The following is a 15,507-nucleotide window of genomic DNA, read 5'->3' as shown; positions in this document are numbered from 1 at the left end:
AAACCACCCCAAAACCACCCCAAAACCACCCCTACCTCATCAATGATCAGCATAGGCCTCAAAACCGCCCCAAAATGACCCAAAATCACCCCAAAACCACCCCAAAACCACCCCAACCACCCCAAAACCACCCCTACATCATCAATGGTCAGCATAGGCCTCAAAACCACCCCAAAATCAACCCAAAATGACCCAAAACCACCCCAAAACCACCCCAAAACCCCTTAAAACCACCCCAAAACCACCCCTACCTCATCAACGGTCAGCATAGGCCTCAAAAACGCCCCAAAACCACCCCAGAAACACCCCAAAACCACCCCTACATCATCAACGGTCAGCATAGGCCCCAAAACCACCCCAAAATCAACCCAAAACCACCCCAAAACCACCCCAAAACCACCCTAAAAACCACCCCAACCACCCCATTAATGGTCAGCATAGGCCCCAAAACCACCCCAACCATCCCTACTTCATCATAGGCCCCAAAACCACCCCAAAACCACCCCAAAACCACCCCTACATCATCAACGGTCAGCATAGGCCTCAAAACCACACAAAAACGAACCCAAAACCACCCCAAAACCACCCCTACCTCATCAACAGTCAGCATAGGCCTCAAAACCACCCCAAAATCACCCCAAAACCACCCCAAAACCACCCCTACATCATCAACGGTCAGCATAGGCCTCAAAACCGCCCCAAAACCACCCCAAAACCACCCCAAAACCACCCCAAAACCACCCCAAAAACACCTTAAAACCACCCCAAAACCACCCCAACCACCCTAAAATCCACCCCTACCTCATCAACGGTCAGCATAGGCCTCAAAAACGCCCCAAAACCACCCCAAAATGACCCAAAATCACCCCAAAACCACCCCAAAACCACCCCAAAACCACCCCTACCTCATCAACGGTCAGCATAGGCCTCAAAACCGCCCCAAAACCACCTTAAAACCACCCCAAAACCACCCCAAAATGACCCAAAATCACCCCAAAACCACCCCAACCATCCCTACCTCATCACAGGCCTCAAAAGCACCTCAAAATCACCACAAAACCACCCCAAAACCCCCCCAAAACCACCCCTACCTCATCAACGGTCAGCATGGGCCTCAAAACCGCCCCAAAACCACCCCAAAATGACCCAAAATCACCCCAAAACCACCCCAAAATCAGCCCTACCTCATCATAGGCCCCAAAAACCATCCCAAAACCACCCCAAAACCTCATCATAGGCCCCAAAACCACCCCAAAACCACCCTAAATCCACCCCTACCTCATCAACGGTCAGCATAGGCCTCAAAAACGCCCCAAAACCACCCCAAAATGACCCAAAATCACCCCAAAACCACCCCAAAACCACCCCAAAACCACCCCTACCTCATCAACGGTCAGCATAGGCCTCAAAACCGCCCCAAAACCACCTTAAAACCACCCCAAAACCACCCCAAAATGACCCAAAATCACCCCAAAACCACCCCAACCATCCCTACCTCATCACAGGCCTCAAAAGCACCTCAAAATCACCACAAAACCACCCCAAAACCCCCCCAAAACCACCCCTACCTCATCAACGGTCAGCATGGGCCTCAAAACCGCCCCAAAACCACCCCAAAATGACCCAAAATCACCCCAAAACCACCCCAAAATCAGCCCTACCTCATCATAGGCCCCAAAAACCATCCCAAAACCACCCCAAAACCTCATCATAGGCCCCAAAACCACCCCAAAACCACCCTAAATCCACCCCTACATCATCAATGGTCAGCATAGGCCTCAAAAACGCCCCAAAATCAGCCCAAAATGACCCAAAATCACCCCAAAACCACCCCAAAACCACCCCAAAATCAGCCCTACCTCATCTATGGTCAGCATAGGCCTCAAAACCACCTTAAAATCACCCCAAAACCACCCCAAAACCACCCCTACCTCATCATAGGCCCCACAACCACCCCTACCTCATCAACGGTCAGCATAGGCCTCAAAACCACCCCAAAATCACCCCAAATCACCCCAAAACCACCAAAAACCAACCCAAAACCACCCCTACCTCATCAACGGTCAGCATAGGCCTCAAAACCGCCCCAAAACCACCCCAAAATGACCCAAAATCACCCCAAAACCACCCCAAAACCACCCCACAACCACCCCTACCTCATCAATGGTCAGCATAGGCCTCAAAACCACCCCAAAACCACCCCAAAACCACCCCAAAACCACCCCAAAACCACCCCAAAACCACCCCAACCAGCCCTACCTCATCAACGGTCAGCATAGGCCTCAAAAACCACCCCAAAACCACCTCAAAACCACCCCTACCTCATCATAGGCCCCAAAACCACCCCAAAAACCACCCCAAAACCACCCCTACCTCATCATAGGCCCCAAAACCACCCCAAAAACCACCCCAAAACCACCCCAAACCACCCCAAAACCACCCCAAAACCACCCCAAAACCACCCCAACCATCCCTACCTCATCATAGGCCCCTAAACCACCCCAAATCCACCCCAAACCACCCCAAAACCACTATGGGGTTTCTTTGCTTTCTGACCCCATTCCATGGGGTTCCTTTGCCTTCTGACCCCATTCTATGGGGCTCCTTCCCTTTCTAACCCTCCTCCACCCCCATTCCCTCCCCATTTCCCCCCCAAATCCCTCCATTTCACCCCACATCCATCCTCACCGATCGCATTGGCTGCCCCTCACCCTTTCCCCCCCCCAACCCCAAATATAGGTGCAGAGGAGAAGATCCTGGCCGAATTTCGGGACTCCTGCCCCCACCACGTGCCCCACGACTTCCACCTGCAGGCCATGGTGCGATCGGCCGGCAAGCTGGTGCTCCTCGACAAGCTGCTGCCCAAACTCAAGGCCGGAGGCCACAAGGTGCTGGTGTTCTCGCAGATGGTTCGATGCCTCGACATCCTGGAGGATTACCTCATCCAGAAGAGGTGCGCGAGGCCATGGGGGGGGATTTGGGGGGGTTCTGTGGGGTTTTGGGGTCGGTGGGGCGCCTTATGTTGGGTTTTGGGGTCAATGGGGTCAATGGGGCGCCTTATGTTGGGTTTTGGGGTCAGTGGGGCATCACAGGTTGGGTTTTGGGGTCATTGGGGCACCTTATGTTGGGTTCTGTTGGGTTTTGGGGTCGTTGGGATCCCTTCTGTTGGGTTTTGGGGTCAATGGGGTCAATGGGGTCAATGGGGTGCCTTCTGTTGGGTTTTGGGGTCAATGGGGCATCACAGGTTGGGTTTTGGGGTCAATGGGGCACCTTATGTTGGGTTTTGGGGTCAATGGGGCACCTTATGTTGGGTTTTGGGGTCATTGGGATCCCATCTGTTGGGTTTTGGGGTCATTGGGATCCCTTCTGTTGGGTTTTGGGGTCATTGGGATCCCATCTGTTGGGTTTTGGGGTCATTGGGATCCCAACTGTTGGGTTTTGGGGTCAGTGGCTCATCACACGTTGGGTTTTGGGGTCAATGGGGCACCTTATGTTGGGTTTTGGGGTCAATGGGGTCAATGGGGTCAATGGGGCGCCTTATGTTGGGTTTTGGGGTCAATGGGGTCAATGGGGTCAATGGGGCGCCTTATGTTGGGTTTTGGGGTCAATGGGGTCAATGGGGCGCCTTATGTTGGGTTGTGGGGTCATTCGGATCCCTTCTGTTGGGTTTTGGGGTCATTGGGGCACCCTATGTTGGGTTTTGGGGTCAATGGGGCATCACAGGTTGGGTTTTGGGGTCAATGGGGCACCTTATGTTGGGTTCTGTTGGGTTTTGGGGTCATTGGGATCCCATCTGTTGGGTTTTGGGGTCAGTGGGGCATCACACGTTGGGTTTTGGGGTCAATGGGGCATCTTATGTTGGGTTTTGGGGTCAATGGGGCACCTTATGTTGGTTTCTGGGGTCATTGGGATCCAAACTGTTGGGTTTTGGGGTCGTTGGGGCATCACACGTTGGGTTTTGGGGTCAATTGGGCGCCTTATGTTGGGTTTTGGGGTCAATGGGGCACCTTATGTTGGGTTTTGGGGTCATTATGACCCCTTGTGTTGGGTTTTGGGGTCAATGGGGCACCTTATGTTGGGTTCTGTTGGGTTTTCGGGTCATTGGGATCCCTTCTGTTGGGTTTTGGGGTCGTTGGGGCATCACACGTTGGGTTTTGGGGTCAATTGGGCGCCTTATGTTGGGTTTTGGGGTCAATGGGGCACCATCTGTTGGGTTTTGGGGTCATTGGGGCGCCTTATGTTGGGTTTTGGGGTCAATGGGGCACCTTATGTTGGGTTCTGAGGTCAGTAGGGCACCACACGTTGGGTTTTGGGGTCATTATGATCCCATCTGTTGGCTTTTGGGGTCGTTGGGGCACCTTATGTTGGGTTTTGGGGTCGTTGGGGCACCTTATGTTGGGTTTTGGGGTCAATGGGGCGCCTTCTGTTGAGTTCTGGGGTCAATGGGGCATCACAGGTTGGGTTCTGGGGTCAATGGGATCCTTTCTGTTGGGTTCTGGGGTCAGTGGGGCATCACAGGTTGGGTTTTGGGGTCAATGGGGCACCTTATGTTGGGTTCTGTTTGGTTTTGGGGTCATTGGGATCCCATCTGTTGGGTTTTGGGGTCAGTGGGGCACCTTATGTTGGGTTTTGGGGGGGTTCTGTTGGGTTTTGGGGTCGGTGGGGTGCCTTGTGTTGGGTTTTGGGGTCAATGAGGTCAATGGGGTCAATGGGGCACCTTATGTTGGGTTTTGGGGTCAATGGGGTCAATGGGGTCAATGGGGCGCCTTATGTTGGGTTTTGGGGTCATTGGGATCCTTTCTGTTGGGTTTTGGGGTTGGTGGGATCCCTTCTGTTGAGCTTTGGGATCAGTGGGATCCCTTCTGTTGGGTTTTGGGGTCAGTGGGGCATCACAGGTTGGGTTTTGGGGTCTTTGGGATCCCTTATGTTGGGTTCTGGGGTCAATGGGGCATCACACGTTGGGTTCTGGGGTCGTTGGGGCATCAGGCGTTGGGTTTTGGGGTCGTTGGGGCATCACACGTTGGGCTTTGGGGTCAATGGGGCATCAGGCGTTGGGTTTTGGGGTCGTTGGGGCATCACACGTTGGGCTTTGGGGTCAATGGGGCATCACAGGTTGGGTTTTGGGGTCAATGGGGCACCTTATGTTGGGTTCTGTTGGGTTTTGGGGTCAATGGGGCATCACAGGTTGGGTTCTGGGGTCAATGGAGCTCCTTATGTTGGGTTCTGTTGGGTTTTGGGGTCAATGGGATCCTTTCTGTTGGGTTTTGGGGTCAATGGGGCATCACAGGTTGGGTTCTGTTGGGTTTTGGGGTCATTGGGATCCCTTCTGTTGGGTTTTGGGGCACCTTATGTTGGGTTCTGGGGTCAATGGGGCACCTTATGTTGGGCTTTGGGGTCATTGGGATCCCTTCTGTTGGGTTTTGGGGTCAATGGGGCATCACAGGTTGGGCTTTGGGGTCATTGGGATCCCTTCTATTGGGTTTTGGGGTCAGTTGGATTGCATGCGTTGGGTTTTGGGGTCAATGGGGCACCTTATGTTGGGTTTTGGGGTCATTGGGATCCCAACTGTTGGGTTTTGGGGTCATTATGATCCCTTCTGTTGGGTTCTGGGGTCATTGGGATCCCATCTGTTGGGTTTTGGGGTCATTGGGGCATCACAGGTTGGGTTTTGGGGTCAATGGGGCACCTTATGTTGGGTTTTGGGGTCATTGGGGCACCTTATGTTGGGTTTTGGGGGGGTTCTGTTGGGTTTTGGGGTCATTGGGGCATCACAGGTTGGGTTTTGGGGTCATTGGGATCCCATCTGTTGGGTTCTGGGGTCATTGGGATCCCTTCTATTGGGTTTTGGGATGGATAGGATCCCATCTGTTGTGTTTTGGGGTCAATGGGGCACCTTATGTTGGATTTTGGGGTCATTGGGATCCCATCTATTGGCTTTTGGGGTCAGTGGGATCCCATCTGTTGGGTTTTGGGGTCATTGGGATCCCATCTGTTGGGTTTGGGGTCATTGGGATCCCTTCTATTGGGTTTTGGGGTCATTGGGATCCGTTCTATTGGATTTTGGGGTCAATGGGATCCCAACTGTTGGATTTGGGGTCATTGGGATCCCATCCTTTGGGTTTTGGGGTCATTGGGATCCCATCTGTTGGGTTTTGGGGTCATTGGGGCACCTTATGTTGGGTTCTGTTGGGTTTTGGGGTCAATGGGGCACCTTATGTTGGGTTCTGTTGGGTTTTGGGGTCATTGGGATCCTTTCTGTTGGGTTCTGGGGTCAGTGGAGCATCACAGGTTGGGTTTTGGGGTCAATGGGGCACCTTATGTTGTGTTCTGTTGGGTTTTGGGGTCGGTGGGATCCCATCTGTTGGGTTTTGGGGTCAGTGGGGCACCTTATGTTGGGTTTTGGGGTCAATGGGATCCCATCTGTTGGGTTTTGGGGTCATTGGAATCCTTTCTGTTGGCTTTTGGGGTCAATGGGGCACCTTATGTTCGGTTCTGGGGTCGTTGGAGCATCACAGGTTGGGTTTTGGGGTCGTTATGATCCCTTCTGTTGGGTTTTGGGGTCAATGGGGGTCAATGGGGCACCTTATGTTGGGATTTGGGGTCAATGGGGTCAATGGGGCGCCTTATGTTGGGTTTTGGGGTCATTGGGATCCCATCTGTTGGGTTTTGGGGTCATTGGGATCCAAACTGTTGGGTTTTGGGGTCATTGGGATCCTTTCTGTTGGGTTCTGGGGTCAGTGGGGCATCATGCGTTGGGTTTTGGGGTCATTGGGGCACCTTATGTTGGGTTCTGTGGGGTTTTGGGGTCGGTGGGGCGCCCTATGTTGGGTTTTGGGGTCAATGGGGCACCTTATGTTGGGTTCTGGGGTCAATGGGATCCCTTCTGTTGAGCTTTGGGGTCATTGGGATCCCATCTGTAGGGTTTTGGGGTCAATGGGGCACCTTATGTTGGGTTTTGGGGTCAATGGGGCACCTTATGTTGGGTTCTGGGGTCGTTGGGATCCCTTCTGTTGGGTTTTGGGGTCATTGGGATCCCATCTGTTGGGTTTTGGGGTCAGTTGGATTGCATGTGTTGGGTTTTGGGGTCAATGGGGCACCCTATGTTGGGTTTTGGGGTCGCTGGGATCCCTTCTGTTGGGCTTTGGGGTCAATGGGGCACCTTATGTTGGGTTTTGGGGGGGTTCTGTGGGGTTTTGGGGTCAATGGGGCACCTTATGTTGGGTTTTGGGGTCATTGGGATCCCAACTGTTGGGTTTTGGGGTCATTGGGGCACCTTATGTTGGGTTTTGGGGGGGTTCTGTTGGGTTCTGGGGTCAGTGGGGCATCTTATGTTGGGATTTGGGGTCAATGGGGTCAGTGGGGCACCTTATGTTGGGATTTGGGGTCAATGGGGTCAATGGGGCACCTTATGTTGGGTTTTGGGGTCATTGGGATCCCATCTGTTGGGTTTTGGGGTCATTGAGATCCCATCTGTTGGGTTTTGGGGTCATTGGGGCATCACAGGTTGGGTTTTGGGGTCAATGGGGCACCTTATGTTGGGTTCTGTTGGGTTTTGGGGTCAATGGGGCACCTTATGTTGGGTTCTGTTGGGTTTTGGGGTCATTGGGATCCCAACTGTTGGGTTTTGGGGTCATTGGGGCACCTTATGTTGGGTTTTGGGGGGGGTTCTGTTGGGTTTTGGGGTCAATGGGGCGCCTTATGTTGGGTTTTGGGGTCAATGGGGTCAATGGGGTCAATGGGTCGCCTTGTGTTGGGTTTTGGGGTCAATGGGGTCAATGGGGTCAATGGGGCGCCTTATGTTGGGTTTTGGGGTCATTGGGATCCCATCTGTTGGGTTTTGGGGTCATTGGGATCCTTTCTGTTGGGTTTTGGGGTCAGTGGGGCATCATGCGTTGGGTTTTGGGGTCAGTGGGGCGCCTTATGTTGGGTTCTGGGGCCAGTGGGGCATCACAGGTTGGGTTCTGGGGTCATTGGGGCATCACAGGTTGGGTTTTGGGGTCAATGGGGCACCTTATGTTGGGTTTTGGGGGGGTTCTGTTGGGTTTTGGGGTCAGTGGGGCATCTTATGTTGGGATTTGGGGTCAGTGGGGTTAATGGGGCACCTTATGTTGGGATTTGGGGTCAATGGGGTCAATGGGGCGCCTTATGTTGGGTTTTGGGGTCAATGGGGTCAATGGGGTCAATGGGGCGCCTTATGTTGGGTTCTGGGGCCAGTGGGGCATCACACGTTGGGTTTTGGGGTCGTTATGATCCCATCTGTTGGGTTTTGGGGTCAATGGGGCATCACAGGTTGGGTTTTGGGGTCAATGGGATCCTTTCTGTTGGGTTTTGGGGTCATTGGGGCATCACAGGTTGGGTTTTGGGGTCAATGGGGCACCTTATGTTGGGTTCTGTTTGGTTTTGGGGTCATTGGGATCCCATCTGTTGGGTTTTGGGGTCAGTGGGGCACCTTCTGTTGGGATTTGGGGTCAATGGGGTCAATGGGGCACCTTATGTTGGGTTTTGGGGTCAGTGGGATCCCTTGTGTTGGGTTTTGGGGTCGGTGGGATCCCTTCTATTGGGTTTTGGGGTCATTGGGATCCCATCTGTTGGGTTTTGGGGTCAATGGGGCACCTTATGTTGGGTTTTGGGGTCATTGGGATCCCTTCTATTGGGTTTTGGGGTCATTGGGATCCCTTCTATTGGGTTTTGGGATGGATAGGATCCCATCTGTTGGGTTTTGGGGTCATTGGATCCCATCTGTTGGGTTTTGGGGTCATTGGGATCCCATCTGTTGGGTTTTGGGGTCAATGGGATCCCAACTGTTGGGTTTTGGGGTCATTGAGATCCCATCTGTTGGGTTTTGGGGTCAATGGGGCACCTTATGTTGGGTTTTGGGGTCATTGGGATCCCAACTGTTGAGTTTTGGGGTCATTGGGGCACCTTATGTTGGGTTTTGGGGGGGTTCTGTGGGGTTTTGGGGTCGTTGGGGCATCAGGCGTTGGGTTTTGGGGTCATTGGGATCCCATCTGTTGGGTTTTGGGGTCAGTTGGATTGCATGAGTTGGGTTTTGGGGTCAATGGGGCACCTTATGTTGGGTTTTGGGGTCATTGGGATCCCTTCTGTTGGGTTTTGGGGTCAGTGGGGCACCACTCGTTGGGTTTTGGGGTCAATGGGGCACCTTATGTTGGGTTTTGGGGTCAATGGGATCCCTTCAGTTGGGTTTTGGGGTCAGTGGGGCATCACAGGTTGGGTTTTGGGGTCGTTATGATCCCATCTGTTGGGTTTTGGGGTCAATGGGGCACCTTATGGTGGTTTCTGGGGTCAGTGGGTCATCACACGTTGGCTTTTGGGGTCATTGGGATCCCTTCTGTTGGGTTTTGGGGTTGGTGGGATCCTTTCTATTGGATTTTGGGGTCAATGGGGCATCACAGGTTGGGTTCTGTTGGGTTTTGGGGTCATTGGGATCCCATCTGTTGAGCTTTGGGGTCAGTGGGGCATCACACGTTGGCTTTTGGGGTCAATGGGGTACCATCTGTTGGGTTTTGGGGTCATTGGGGCACCTTATGTTGGGTTTTGGGGGGGTTCTGTTGGGTTTTGGGGTCAGTGGGGCACCCTATGTTGGGTTTTGGGGTCAATGGGGCATCACAGGTTGGGTTTTGGGGTCAATGGGGCACCTTATGTTGGGTTCTGTTGGGTTTTGGGGTCATTGGGATCCCATCTCTTGGGTTTTGGCGTCAGTGGGGCACCTTATGTTGGGATTTGGGGTGAATGGGGTCAATGGGGCACCTTATGTTGGGTTTTGGGGTCATTGGGATCCCATCTGTTGGGTTTTGGGGTCATTGGGGCATCACAGGTTGGGTTCTGGGGTCAGTGGGGCACCTTATGTTGGGATTTGGGGTCAATGGGGTCAATGGAGCACCTTATGTTGGGTTTTGGGGTCAATGGGGTCAATGGGGTCAATGGGGCGCCTTATGTTGGGTTTTGGGGTCAATGGGGTCAATGGGGTCAATGGGGCGCCTTATGTTGGGTTTTGGGGTCATTGAGATCCCATCTGTTGGGTTTTGGGGTCATTATGATCCCAACTGTGGGCTTTTGGGGTCAATGGGGCACCTTATGTTGGGTTTTGGGGTCATTGGGATCCCATCTGTAGGGTTTTGGGGTCATTGGGGCATCACAGGTTGGGTTTTGGGGTCAGTGGGGCACCTTATGTTGGGATTTGGGGTCAATGGGGTCAATGGGGCACCTTATGTTGGGTTTTGGGGTCAATGGGGCATCACACGTTGGGTTTTGGGGTCATTGGGATCCCATCTGTTGGGTTTTGGGGTCAATGGGGCACCTTATGTTGGGTTCTGTTGGGTTTTGGGGTTGGTGGGATCCCATCTGTTGGGTTTTGGGGTCAATGGGGCACCTTATGTTGGGTTCTGTTGGGTTTTGGGGTCATTGGGATCCCATCTGTTGGGTTTTGGGGTCATTGGGATCCCTTCTATTGGGTTTTGGGGTCAGTCGAAGCCCCAAACCACCCCAATCTCCACCCCAGCCCCACAAACCGCCCCACATTTGGGGTTTTGGAGTCTCACCTGTTGGTTTTGGGGTCATTGGGATCCCATCTGTTGGGTTTTGGGGTCGGTGGGATCCCTTCTATTGGGTTTTGGGGTCAGTGGGGCATCACAGGTTGGGTTTTGGGGTCATTGGGATCCCTTCTGTTGGGTTTTGGGGTCATTGGGATCCCTTATGTTGGGTTTTGGGGTCAATGGGGCACCTTATGTTGGGTTCTGTTGGGTTTTGGGGTCGGTGGGATCCCAACTGTTGGGTTTTGGGGTCATTGGGATCCCATCTGCTGGGTTCTGGGGTCAATGGGGCATCATGCGTTGGGTTCTGGGGTCAATGGGGCACCTTATGTTGGGTTTTGGGGTCATTGGAATCCCTTCAGTTGGGTTTTGGGGCACCTTATGTTGGGTTCTGGGATCAATGGGGCGCCTTATGTTGGGTTCTGGGGTCAGTAGGGCACCACACGTTGGGTTTTGGGGTTGGTGGGATCCCTTCTGTTGGGTTTTGGGGTCGGTGGGGCACCTTATGTTGGGTTTTGGGGTCATTATGATCCCTTATGTTGGGTTTTGGGGTCGTTGGGGCATCACACGTTGGGTTTTGGGGTCAATGGGGCACCTTATGTTGGGTTTTGGGGTCAATGGGGCACCTTATGTTGGGTTCTGTTGGGTTTTGGGGTCAATGGGATCCGATCTGTTGGATTTGGGGTCATTGGGATCCCATCTGTTGGGTTTTGGGGTCATTGGGATCCCTTCTATTGGGTTTTGGGATGGATAGGATCCCATGTGTTGGGTTTGGGGTCTTTGGGATCCCATGTGTTGGGTTTGGGGTCATTGGGATCCCTTCTATTGGGTTTTGGGGTCATTGGGATCCCTTCTATTGGGTTTTGGGATGGATAGGATCCCATCTGTTGGCTTTTGGGGTCAATGGGGCCCCTTATGTTGGATTTGGGGTCATTGGGATCCTAAGTGTTGGGTTTTGGGGTCATTGGATCCCTTCTATTGGGTTTTGGGATCGGTGGGAGCCCCCCAAACCCCCCCAATCTCCCCCCCAGCCCCCCAATCCGCCCCACATTTGGGGTTTTGGAGTCTCCCCTGTTGGATTTGGGGTCATTGGGATCCCTTCTATTGGGTTTTGGGATGGATAGGATCCCATCTGTTGGCTTTTGGGGTCAATGGGGCACCTTATGTTGGGTTTTGGGGTCAATGGGGCACCTTATGTTGGGTTCTGTTGGGTTTTGGGGTCATTGGGATCCCTTCTGTTGGGTTTTGGGGTCATTGGGATCCTTTCTGTTGGGTTCTGGGCTCAGTGGGGCGCCTTATGTTGGGTTATGGGGCCAGTGGGGCATCACACGTTGGGTTCTGGGGTCAATGTGGCACCTTCTGTTGGGTTTTGGGGTCATTGGGATCCCAACTGTTGGGTTTTGGGGTCAGTGGGGCACCTTATGTTGGGATTTGGGGTCAATGGGGTCAATGGGGCACCTTATGTTGGGATTTGGGGTCATTGGGATCCCATATGTTGGGTTTTGGGGTCATTGGGATCCCATCTGTTGGGTTTTGGGGTCATTGGGATCCCTTCTGTTGGGTTTTGGGGTCATTGGGGCATCACAGGTTGGGTTTTGGGGTCAGTTGCATTGCATGCGTTGGGTTTTGGGGTCAATGGGGAACCTTCTGTTGGGTTTTGGGGTCGTTGGGATCCCATCTGTTGGGTTTTGGGGTCATTGGGATCCCATCCTTTGGGTTTTGGGGTCATTATGACCCCTTCTGTTGGGTTTTGGGGTCATTGGGGCACCTTATGTTGGGTTTTGGGGTCAATGGGGCACCTTATGTTGGGTTTTGGGGTCATTGGGATCCCATCTGTTGGGTTTTGGGGTCAATGGGGCACCTTCTGTTGGGTTTTGGGGGGGTTCTGTGGGGTTTTGGGGTCGTTGGGGCATCAGGCGTTGGGTTTTGGGGTCATTGGGATCCCATCTGTTGGGTTTTGGGGTCAGTTGGATTGCATGAGTTGGGTTTTGGGGTCAATGGGGCACCTTATGTTGGGTTTTGGGGTCATTGGGATCCCTTCTGTTGGGTTTTGGGGTCAGTGGGGCACCACACGTTGGGTTTTGGGGTCAATGGGGCACCTTATGTTGGGTTTTGGGGTCAATGGGATCCCTTCAGTTGGGTTTTGGGGTCAGTGGGGCATCACAGGTTGGGTTTTGGGGTCATTGAGATCCCTTCTGTTGGGTTTTGGGGATGGTGGGGCATCACACGTTGGGTTTTGGGGTCAATGGGGCACCTTATGTTGGGCTTTGGGGTCAATGGGGCATCACAGGTTGGGTTTTGGGGTCATTGGGATCCCTTCTGTTGGGTTTTGGGGTCATTGGGATCCCATCTGTTGGGTTTTGGGGTTGGTGGGATCCCTTCTGTTGAGCTTTGGGATCAGTGGGATCCCTTCTGTTGGGTTTTGGGGTCAGTGGGGCATCACAGGTTGGGTTTTGGGGTCATTGGGATCCCTTATGTTGGGTTTTGGGGTCAATGGGATCCCAACTGTTGGGTTTTGGGGTCATTGCGATCCCTTCTGTTGGGTTTTGGGGCACCTTATGTTGGGTTCTGGGGTCAATGGGGCATCACAGGTTGGGTTTTGGGGTCATTGGGGCACCACACGTTGGGTTTTGGGGTCAATGGGGCACCTTATGTTGGGTTTTGGGGTCATTATGATCCCTTATGTTGGGTTTTGGGGTCCATGGGATCCCATCTGTTGGGTTTTGGGGTCCATGGGATCCCATCTGTTGGGTTTTGGGGTCAATGGGGCCCCTTATGTTGGGTTTTGGGGTCATTGGGATCCCTTCTATTGGGTTTTGGGATGGATAGGATCCCATCTGTTGGGTTTTGGGGTCAATGGGGCGCCTTATGTTGGGTTTTGGGGTCATTAGGATCCTTTCTGTTGGGTTTTGGGGTTGGTGGGATCCCTTCTCTTGGGTTTTGGGGTCATTGGGATCCCTTCTGTTGGGTTTTGGGGTCATTGGATCCCTTCTATTGGGTTTTGGGGTCGGTCGGAGCCCCAAACCCCCCCAATCTCCACCCCAGCCCCCCAAACCACCCCAATCTCAACCCCAACCCCTCACCTGTTGGGTTTGGGGTCAATGGGGCACCTTCTGTTGGGTTTTGGGGTCATTGGGATCCCAACTGTTGGGTTTTGGGGTTGAAGGGATCCCATCTGTTGGGTTTTGGGGTCAATGGGGCCCCTTATGTTGGATTTGGGGTCATTGGGATCCCTTCTATTGGGTTTTGGGGTCATTGGAATCCCTTCTATTGGGTTTTGGGATGGATAGGATCCCATCTGTTGGGTTTTGGGGTCATTGGGGCACCTTATGTTGGGTTTTGGGGTCATTGGGATCCCATCTGTTGGGTTTTGGGGTCATTATGATCCCAACTGTTGGGTTTTGGGGTCAGTCGAAGCCCCAAACCCCCCCAATCTCCACCCCAAACCCCCCAAACCGCCCCACATTTGGGGTTTTGGAATCTCCCCTGTTGGATTTGGGGTCATTGGGATCCCTTCTGTTGGGTTTTGGGGTCATTGGGATCCCTTGTGTTGGGTTTTGGGGTCAATGGGGCACCTTCTGTTGGGTTTTGGGGTCAATGGGATCCCTTCAGTTGGGTTTTGGGGTCAATGGGGCATCAGGCGTTGGGTTTTGGGGTCATTGGGATCCCTTCTGTTGGGTTTTGGGGTCAATGGGGCACCTTATGTTGGGTTCTGTTGGTTTTTGGGGTCATTGGGATCCCAACTGTTGGGTTTTGGGGTCAATGGGGCACCTTATGTTGGGTTCTGTTGGGTTTTGGGGTCGTTGGGATCCCTTCTGTTGGGTTTTGGGGTCAGTGGGGCACCTTATGTTGGGTTTTGGGGTCATTATGATCCCTTATGTTGGGTTTTGGGGTCGTTGGGGCATCACACGTTGGGTTTTGGGGTCAATGGGGCACCTTATGTTGGGATTTGGGGTCAATGGGGTCAGTGGGGCACCTTATGTTGGGATCTGGGGTCAATGGGGTCAATGGGGCACCTTATGTTGGGTTCTGTTGGGTTTTGGGGTCAATGGGATCCCTTCTATTGGATTTTGGAGTCATTGGGATCCCATATGTTGGATTTGGGGTCATTGGGATCCCTTCTGTTGGGTTTTGGGGTCATTGGGATCCCAACTGTTGGGTTTTGGGGCACCTTATGTTGGGTTTTGGGGTCATTGGGATCCCTTCTATTGGGTTTTGGGGTCATTGGGATCCCTTCTATTGGGTTTGGGGTCATTGGATCCCTTCTATTGGGTTTTGGGGTCAATGGGATCCCTTATGTTGGGTTTTGGGGTCATTGGGATCCCATCTGTTGGGTTTTGGGGTCTTTGGGATCCCTTCTATTGGGTTTTGGGGTCATTGGATCCCTTCTATTGGGTTTTGGGGTCGGTCGGAGCCCCCAAACCACCCCAATCTCAACCCCAACCCCTCACCTGTTGGGTTTTGGGGTCATTGGGATCCCATCTGTTGGGTTTTGGGGTCATTGGGATCCCTTCTATTGGGTTTTGGGGTCAGTGGGGCATCACAGGTTGGGTTTTGGGGTCATTGGGATCCCATCTGTTGGGTTTTGGGGTCAATGGGGCCCCTTATGTTGGGTTTTGGGGTCAATGGGACACCTTATGTTGGGTTTTGGGGTCATTGGGATCCCTTCTATTGGCTTTTGGGGTCATTGGATCCCTTCTATTGGGTTTTGGGGTCGGTGGGATCCCATCTATTGGGTTTTGGGATGGATAGGATCCCATCTGTTGGCTTTTGGGGTCAATGGGGCACCTTGTGTTGGGTTTTGGGGTCATTGGGATCCCTTCTATTGGCTTTTGGGGTCAACGGGGCCCCTTATGTTGGATTTTGGGGTCAATGGGGCCCCTTCTTTTGGGTTTTGGGGTCATTGGATCCCATCTGTTGGGTTTTGGGGCCTATGGGAGCCCCAAACCCCCCCAAT

General features: G+C 53.1%; 2 protein-coding genes and 1 long non-coding RNA gene across 11 annotated transcripts in view; 2 read left to right on the top strand and 1 right to left on the bottom strand.

Annotated features, from left to right (window-relative positions):
* Positions 1-15,507, top strand: part of LOC125687497 (chromodomain-helicase-DNA-binding protein 8-like) — a gene marked incomplete at its 3' end in the record, with an annotated part of 105,163 nt that overhangs the window by 25,928 nt on the left and 63,728 nt on the right. Inside the window, 1 exon segment of the mRNA XM_048932668.1 lies at positions 2,740-2,953. Within this exon segment, the coding sequence (XP_048788625.1) occupies positions 2,740-2,953 (214 nt within the window).
* On the top strand, positions 4,427-14,400 carry LOC125687485 (uncharacterized PPE family protein PPE40-like). 9 transcript variants are annotated; one of them, XM_048932655.1, is made up of 4 exons: positions 4,427-5,153; positions 9,631-9,835; positions 12,138-12,385; positions 12,841-13,050. In XM_048932655.1, exons 1-4 carry the CDS (start codon positions 4,691-4,693, stop codon positions 12,936-12,938), a joined length of 1,014 nt encoding a protein of 337 aa, XP_048788612.1. In that variant the 5' UTR covers positions 4,427-4,690; the 3' UTR covers positions 12,939-13,050. The 9 variants fall into 9 exon arrangements, with proteins under 9 accessions (XP_048788612.1, XP_048788613.1, XP_048788606.1 ...); XM_048932656.1 differs by lacking the exons at positions 9,631-9,835; positions 12,138-12,385; positions 12,841-13,050 and adding exons at positions 7,504-8,015; positions 8,290-8,337; positions 10,867-11,190; XM_048932649.1 differs by lacking the exons at positions 9,631-9,835; positions 12,138-12,385; positions 12,841-13,050 and adding exons at positions 8,290-8,337; positions 10,867-11,099 and having other exon boundaries at positions 4,427-5,536.
* LOC125687493 (uncharacterized) lies at positions 7,312-14,336 on the bottom strand. The gene is made up of 5 exons (XR_007374115.1): positions 14,322-14,336; positions 12,319-12,411; positions 9,068-9,656; positions 8,103-8,449; positions 7,312-7,405 (listed from the first exon to the last, which is right to left on the bottom strand). It is a non-coding gene; the product is annotated as an uncharacterized LOC125687493 (long non-coding RNA).

The sequence above is a fragment of the Lagopus muta genome, assembly GCF_023343835.1.
Source record: "Lagopus muta isolate bLagMut1 chromosome 35 unlocalized genomic scaffold, bLagMut1 primary SUPER_35_unloc_1, whole genome shotgun sequence".
Taxonomy (NCBI): Eukaryota; Metazoa; Chordata; class Aves; order Galliformes; family Phasianidae; genus Lagopus; species Lagopus muta.
Note: the sequence above shows the minus strand (reverse complement) of the source record. Positions and strands in the feature narration are given on the sequence as shown.